This window comes from Carlito syrichta, unplaced genomic scaffold (assembly GCF_000164805.1).
Source record: "Carlito syrichta isolate Samal-C Ts95f unplaced genomic scaffold, Tarsius_syrichta-2.0.1 Scaffold114254, whole genome shotgun sequence".
NCBI lineage: Eukaryota > Metazoa > Chordata > Mammalia > Primates > Tarsiidae > Carlito > Carlito syrichta.
Genome location: NW_007058350.1, coordinates 12,647 through 20,547, shown reverse-complemented (window position 1 = coordinate 20,547; position 7,901 = coordinate 12,647). Strand labels below are relative to the sequence as shown.

The following is a 7,901-nucleotide window of genomic DNA, read 5'->3' as shown; positions in this document are numbered from 1 at the left end:
AAAGAAAGTTTTAATATTAGAATCTAGACCCAGGCTTTCAACTTCTTATCAAAAGAGTAAAATAAGTAAAAATAAACTGAACTATATTGAACCACACCTAGTAAGACATAAAGACTATAAAGTACAAAATGAATAATTTTTCTCTCTTGGTAGCCAATTTTCTGTCAGACTTCCATCATCATACAACTGGAATTGCTTCCATGAAGTCACCAATAGAAAATCAGATTTCTTTACAAAATCTACTTCCAGGCCTCCACACATTCTCCTTCCCATCCCCCCTTAAGCGCTCAATTTCTGTCCTAAAGTAGATCTTCCATAAATATTACAATATTAAGGACCAAATTTTAATAAATGCAAATCAGAGGAAATGAAAGAACATTACCTCCCATCCAAATCTTCCTTTAAAAAAAAGTCTGTTTCCAAGTAATATTTTTAACTTCCCCCATAATTCTCTTTAATAAAGATGAACACAAAATCTCTCTGCTAATGACTTTATTCATGAATCTGTAATGGAACTCAAAATAGCAAAGAACACGAAAAATTTTCAGATCAATATTTATCAACCAAATACAACAGAGAATATATCTCTTTTTTGTATAACTAACAAAAATGCCTAAAATGTACATGTGAGAATACAAATATTCCCCACTTTGTGGAACTTCAAGGTAATAAAGAATTGCTTAATACAGTTTGCCAAAAAAATTTATTACATTATCAAATATATACAAAAGAAATCAAATGCAACTGGTAAAATAACCACCTCATAGTTAATCTTTTGTCAAATGCTATTTTCATACTAAAAAAGGAATTAGTAAAGATTGATCATTTAAAAATATTGAACCATCATTCTAAAAGTGTTAAGAATTTTCTTTAGTATTCACTATTTTCATCACATTCACAGGTCCTCAATATGAGACTATAAACACTATCTTAAATTTTTAAAAAATCTTTTCATTCACAGATTATTCCTAGAGGTTAAAAATCACTATACCATTGCTAAATGAAGTTTTTCATGATACACTGTATTCGTGGTATATGTATATTAAACACAACAAATAATTCTTCATTGTTTTAAACATGATCTTTGGCTTAAAGCTGTTATCTTTTTTAGTTAGATGTTGTGGTTAGTAAAATATTCATACAACTGCACACCAGTTTAGTTTGAGTCATAAAAGAAAACTGGGTCACTTAAGGGCAATGAACGGCACAGATCAAGAATCTGGCAAGACAAATTTCCTGAAATTCATAATGTTAAGTGTCAAAGGAAATCAGTGTTGCTGAGCAGTAACTCACCTCTTTTCATCAATAACCTCTATCTATTCATTAACAGCATTAACCACTGAGATGAAATTAGTTGGAAAATTCATCAACAGCATAAGCTAAGAGGAAATTAGCTGAAAAAGACATATCTGAAGGAAGGCACACAGGTGCAAATCTTAACCAGATAAATAAGACCAACTAAACTGCACTGCAAGCAAAGGTGTGTCCACCCCAAGTACCTACTCACATCTATATTAGATGATTAGAGGTTGAATACCATCACTGCCTAGATTGTACCATATGGAAGAACTCTTTGCCTATGGGTGTACCCTAGAGATCAGAACTAGTGGATAGTTTTTCAGAATTTGTGAGCATCACTTAGATGATGCAAACATTGACCTTTTCCCAAAATAAAAGGTTTTAAATTAAGAGAGTACAGAATGCAAAAAACATTAAGTTGAATCTCAAAAAGAACATGTTCAGTTTCATAACTGAAGACTGCTGATGATTTCTTCTTTCTCTCCTTGAATTATCAAATGCAAATGCCTTTTAGCAATGGCAGCATTCAAATCCCACAAAAAATCAAGTAGTGCTCCCTTAAGGAGCATCTCCATTGGCACAAATTGTAAGACCTGTTGGGGTGCATCAGAGTTGAGAAAACTACTCAACAATTCATTCACATTCTGCAGATACTGGAAAACTGGATTTGGAAGGTCCTGATAACCAACACACAGCAGGACTGCACAGGTATTCAGGGGCTCAGAGGATGTGGGACAAGAAAATGTGATGAATCTAAAACAACTGTGGAGTACAAAGATCAAGCCAGCCATAAATCTTGTGAAACAAGAAAGTACAGGCAAAATCATAACATCCCCTGTATGAAGCTGCTGCAATGAATGTAGAAGGCAGTCCAAAAATAAATGCTGGTAGGTTGGGTCTCCATCATGAAGCAATGAACAGCTAAAAGACATTAAGTCAGTCGATTCCAGGAGTCGAACTTCCAACGGTATATGCACTTTGACATCATGGAGAGCCGGGAAACCAACAAGCAGGCACTTAATTTGGGTGCTGGGTTCTACAACCTGCTCATCCTGAAGGCACTCGGTAAGGCTAACCAACTCAGAAAATATCAATTCTTCAGAAAAAACATGACAAGAACAATAATCCTGCTGTTTTGACCTTAACTTGGAATCTGAATTCAAAGCTCCTCCTGATGACTTCTCAATTGCTTCATTAAGTGTCTTTAAAATTTCACCATCGCAGAAAGGAGAACACTTTACCTTTGGCAGTCTCTTTCCCTGTAAAATATGCCACAAGTAATATTCAAGATCCGAAGCTGTCCTTTCTAAAAGAGAGCTTTGCCTAGGATGATATACAGCATGTTCTTCAGCCCAACTATTAAAGTATCCTTTGGCTACTTTATCTTTCCATGAAAGGGTTTCCAGCATCTTCCTTTCATTATAGGTTTTAAAATACCTATTTCTCTGCCCAAACCATTTTGTATTTGTACTACAACCAATATTAGACTTTTTTACTAGCCAATTACTTCTGGAAAGAGGTTTCAGTTGAAATTTTTGCATAAAATACTGTACAGCACAATCCCTTAGATTATTCAGCTTTGCTTGTTCCCCTTCCCCCATGCACTCAAATAGACGAATGTTCTCAGAAATAGTCTCCAGCTGAAATTTATGAAAGAACACACAACACTCTTCATGTCTTTTGAGAAAAGATTCGGGAATCACATGGTGGGGAAATAGAGCTTTCCTTGTCATTTCAGGCCCAAAATTCAGTACCATCTTAGATAACAGAGGATGAATGGCCTCTTTTCCCTTATAGTGGAGACATATCACATAGACTTCTGAGTTTCCTGCTTTGCTAGTAGCAGGTTTGAAAACATGGACCTGGTCAAAGGAACAGTTTAGTAGGTACATCAAGTTTATGGAACAATGTTCAAACAAAGTAAACATCTTCAGAACAAAAGAGCCACCATTTCCAAGAGTGGTCAGAGCAGAGACAACTTCACAGTACTGTAAAGAAGAGACTAAAGTTTCTTGTTCACCTGGGTTTCCTTGGCAATCAAAACTTCCATCTGCAGTGATCAAGTGAATGGTCGCCATGCTGCTTATGAAATTCTGAAGTCCAGTCAGGTATTTCAGGGTCATGATATCACCAGTGTTATCTGGACCAAAATACCACCAATGCAAGGTATTTGCAATAAGCCGGTCATCCATAACCATCATAAGATTGTCATTTGCTTCATGATACGGATTCAGAGTATTAGCTACCCAACTCCAATCACAAGGGAGTCGATGAGATTTTAAATAGTGGTTGAGACTAGCTATAAAAGCTCCAGGAGCTTCACAAAGGTGGAGAGAATTCAGTTTTCCATCCTGAAAAGCTTCCTGTGGGATAAGTGGAAAGCTGCACAAAATCTCCTGAAATTTACACCATGCTTGAGTACAAAGTTCAGCATTTACAGATTTTTTAACATGAGAAATGATTTTTCCTGCTTTATTAGTAAAAGCAGTGTGCTCATGCCACTCATCCAGCTTCTTATCACTCAGTAGGTTTTTCACTTCATTTAGAGAATTCTTCAAATCAAGAAGTGCATTAAATTCTTTGTGGTCACAAGTGAAAATCTCACTGGGATCTGGTAAATGCCACTCATTATTAAGTGGCTTGCCATAAGAAAAGTTCTTGGCAAAGAGTTCAAAAATGTCAGCAAGAACATCTGGGCTGAATGTCTCAGGACTTGCTAGCTGCTGAACTGGTGGCTTTCTGCACTTACTCATTCTCAAATCAAATTAAAATCTAGGAAGAGAAAATACATTAATTAAATTAATCAAATTTATTAGTGAGTGAAATCTCATCAGTAGCAAATCTGATCACACTCATGACAAACTCCATAAAATGGGAAGGCTAATGTCAGCACACTCTTACCTAATAAGTAATAAGAAATAGTGAAAGAGTAAATATTCAACAGGCCTGGGTTCAAATTCTAGCTCTGCTACTTAGAGCTTAATAAGTGGCCTTGGGCAAATTACTTTATATCTCTGGAATTCGGTTTCTTCTCATTAAAAAAAAATGGCAGTCAGGCTCAGTGGCTCAGCCTGTAATCCCACGCCTTGGGAGGCTGAGGTGAGTGAACTGACTGAGCCCGTGGGTTCAAGACCCGCCTGGGCAACTTGGTGAGACCTCATCTCTACAATAAATAAAAAAAAAAAAAAATTGGCCAGGTGTGGTAGCGCGCACCTGTAGTTCCAGCTACTTGGAAGGCTGAGGTGGAAGGACCGCCAGAGCCCAGCAGGTCGAGGCTGTGGTGGCCGGGAGCAGCCACTTCACTCCAGTCTGGGCGACAGAGTGAGACTCCAACTCAAAAACAAAACAAAACAAACTGGCATGTCATTTTTTTAGACAAGGATAAAACACACTAGCAAATATCAAAGAATATCAGTGAATAGCAATTCTCAACATCATAGTAGCCCATCTAGCTCCTCCTCAAAGTTTTTCTCTACCCACAGCTGTGACAACCACATGGCCTCAAACACATACATCCTTAGAGATCCATCCCTAGATGTAACCTTTGTTCCAGCTCTAACAAATGTCTTTTCGTTTTTTTCAGTTCCCTCCACAACTCAACTCCCAGGCAAGGAATATGCACCTGAACCTAGTACTGGTCCTACCACCAGTCACTTATCCCCCTGTTAGGATTGCTGAATGCATCCTCCATTCAGATTTCATTCTCTACGACATACACTTTGATCCCAATCACCTATATTGGTAACCAACTAATAAAAATGCTCATCATCATACTGCTTGTGCACCATATTGTACTTGAGTGGTTAGTGTTCTTCTGCTTAATACTGAAACTGATTAAGTGTTCATCCTGGCATGTTTTTAAACTACAGATTCCTGCCTCTCATATGGTTAATCAGACAGGGTCACGCTATAAATTATCACTATTTCTTCTTGCCACTAAAACTTTACACATTCTAATAGCAAAATTTTAAACTGAGGAAATATCCTTATTGAAAATACAAATTACAAATAGTTACTCTACACTGTGTTATAACACTGCCAAAAAACCAAAAGCATCTGCCTCCTGAGAGGAAAAAGAATATGAGAAAGAAGCATGGCTTAATGGCATAGTGTTGGAAAAATTATCAAGTCCAGCAGACAGAGGAATGGTACCTGTTACATGGTACCATTAAAGAAATGTTAAGCAATAGGTGCTTTAGTTCATAAAATCTGTGCTATTTAGCACATATGATGCATTTTACAAGGGGTTTTCAAAAAAATCTAAACTTGTTAAATGTGAAAAAACTGACAGCTAAATTACTATTCCAGAAAACCATATGTTTGAGAATAAAATGAGAAATAAACTACTGCCATGATAAAAATATCCAAATAACTTCATTCTTTTAACATTTACTTTGTTTTGTTCTTTTAGCACACTTTTTCTAAAAAATGTTTAAATTATTTATAAGTCTGTCCATTACTTGCAAGTTCCCTGAAGTAACAGGTATCTACATGTCATTTCTGTTTGCCAATGTATTTACAAATTATATGTAAGAGGTTGGAAGTTGTTGATAGTCATGATCATCCATCATCTTTTTGTTACTCAGCTTTTTTTTTTTTTTACTGATAGAAGCTCTATTTAGACAAATTTCTGAAGGAAAGCATTTCCACGTTTACTAAAATCCCAAATAAAAGTTTATTACAACAAGAGACTCTGTATTAATTCACATTGTGCTTACTGGAAACTACAACCATGTTTAGATATCAACTATATTGTATTTTGGAAAAAGTCTCATTTTACTCATTAACTTCTCATACTAATTAATGGCTGTAGTTAAGCTGTGAAATCTTACCTACGCCAATAGGTAATTACTTTCATATGAGAACTAAAGCTATTCAACACTCCACTGTTCTGACTAGACTTTAGCTGTGGTGCCACCTAATTTTTATTACTACTCCTGTTATTTATTTCACTCCAGCCACACAGGTCTTCCTGCTATTCACTGAAGACACCAGGCACTTTACAAGCTGAAAGTGTTTGCATTGGTGGGTTCCTCTGCATGAAATGCTCTTCCCTCAGATATCGGCACAGCAAATTCCCTCACCTCCTTCCAAAATTTGTTCAAATGTAACTTTCTCAGTGAAGTCTACCTTATTTAAAATTGCATTTTGCATTCCCAATGCCCCGGACCTTGCTGTGTTTTTTTTCCCATGGCACTCATTTCCTTCCAACCTATAGTTTATGCATTTATATTTACTGATTATGATTTGTCTTTGCCAAACTAGAATGCAAGCTCCCCAGGGCAGGGAATCTTTGTTTTGTTTACTCATATATCAATCATCCCAAGAGGTTAGAACAGTACTTGGTAGACAGTAAGCATCCAATAAGTATTTATTGAATAAATTGACTGGATATCCTACTTAGCACAAAAGGCACATCTCTGTTCAGGTTCTGAATATGAGTCATAATAATACATCTCAACTTCAATCCAACACGTCAATGCATGACTAAAAAAAGAAGAAGAAAGCATGTGGTTTACAGAGTGTGTGGACATATTTTCCAGTATATGATCCTTTGTCCCTTTCATTAAGTACTCCACAGAGCTTTGTGGCATCATTAATTCTGCTAGGGGGGGTCAGTGTTATCATTCTTACACTGCAAACTCGAGTAGGAAGTTATGTATCCCCTGCCCAAAGCCACAAAGGGAACACTTGTAAAATTAGTGAGCCTAACACAAAACCCACAAGATCTCAAAGTTGTTACACCTCCAGTTAACACTTACAAAGGAGTTTTAAGTGCTTCCGCCAACTCCTCCACCCAGCCGCTGTGAAAATAACTAGTGTGTATCCAGGGATTAACTGGGCCAGGGGCACCTATTTCGTTTAGAGGCAGCCCCAAGCCACATTCGAGCGGCCTGGTCCCTGACCTGAAGGAAACTCAGTCCCAGACCCCGTCTCACCTGCAGGAAAGTCGAAGGAAGACCCTTGCCCACGCCCACCTGGACCCCCACCGTCTGAAAAGCCTGCGCTTCACTCGCTCTCCTCACTCAAGGGGGCCATTCTCCACTTCCGCTCCCGGGGCAGCTTCCCGGGGTGGTCGCTCCTTGGGGTCCGCGGCGCCCTCAGCCCGGAGGGAGGGAGGTGGCGCGCCAGGAGGCGGGAAGGTGGCCCGGACCCGCCCTCGCGACACCGGGAGACTGAACCCACCCCCAGGCCGCAACGCGGCCGAACGCCGGCGGACAGCCGCCTGGGACTCGTACAGTCACACTGCGCACGCGCCCTGTAGGCCGGACTAGCGCGTCGCTTGCGTCAACGTTACGCACGCCGGCGACTCTGCCAGCGTGGAGGCCTCCGCTCCCCAGGCTTTGCTTCTCCGTCGGGTACCGACGCTGTGGAGCTCCAACCTCCCGCCCCCGGCTGCTATGGCAACGGAAGCTGCGCGCGCAGGCAGAGCGTTCTTTGATCCCTGCCTGAAGAGGTGGAGATGTGGAATGGGGCGGGACACACCTGTGAGGACATACTGGCTCCGCCCACCTGGCCCCTCGACCAAAGGTTTTCTAGCGCTGTAGGACAAGTGTTAACTCCTAGTGTAGATTGAGTTAAAACTGGAGCTCATAAAACAA

The 7,901-nt window shown here is 39.4% G+C and overlaps 1 protein-coding gene across 6 annotated transcripts; it reads right to left on the bottom strand.

Annotated features, from left to right (window-relative positions):
* Positions 1 to 475: 475 nt before the first annotated feature.
* CMTR2 (cap methyltransferase 2) lies at positions 476 to 7,521 on the bottom strand. Of its 6 annotated transcripts, none has more exons than XM_021719294.1 (3): positions 7,262 to 7,521; positions 7,045 to 7,103; positions 476 to 4,071 (listed from the first exon to the last, which is right to left on the bottom strand). In XM_021719294.1, exon 3 carries the CDS (start codon positions 4,050 to 4,052, stop codon positions 1,746 to 1,748), a length of 2,307 nt encoding a protein of 768 aa, XP_021574969.1. In that variant the 5' UTR covers positions 4,053 to 4,071; positions 7,045 to 7,103; positions 7,262 to 7,521; the 3' UTR covers positions 476 to 1,745. The 6 variants fall into 6 exon arrangements, with proteins under 6 accessions (XP_021574969.1, XP_008070290.1, XP_008070284.1 ...); XM_008072099.2 differs by lacking the exon at positions 7,262 to 7,521 and adding an exon at positions 7,239 to 7,259 and having other exon boundaries at positions 1,349 to 4,071; XM_008072093.2 differs by lacking the exon at positions 7,045 to 7,103 and having other exon boundaries at positions 1,349 to 4,071; positions 7,239 to 7,506.
* Between the last annotated feature and the right edge of the window lie 380 nt (positions 7,522 to 7,901).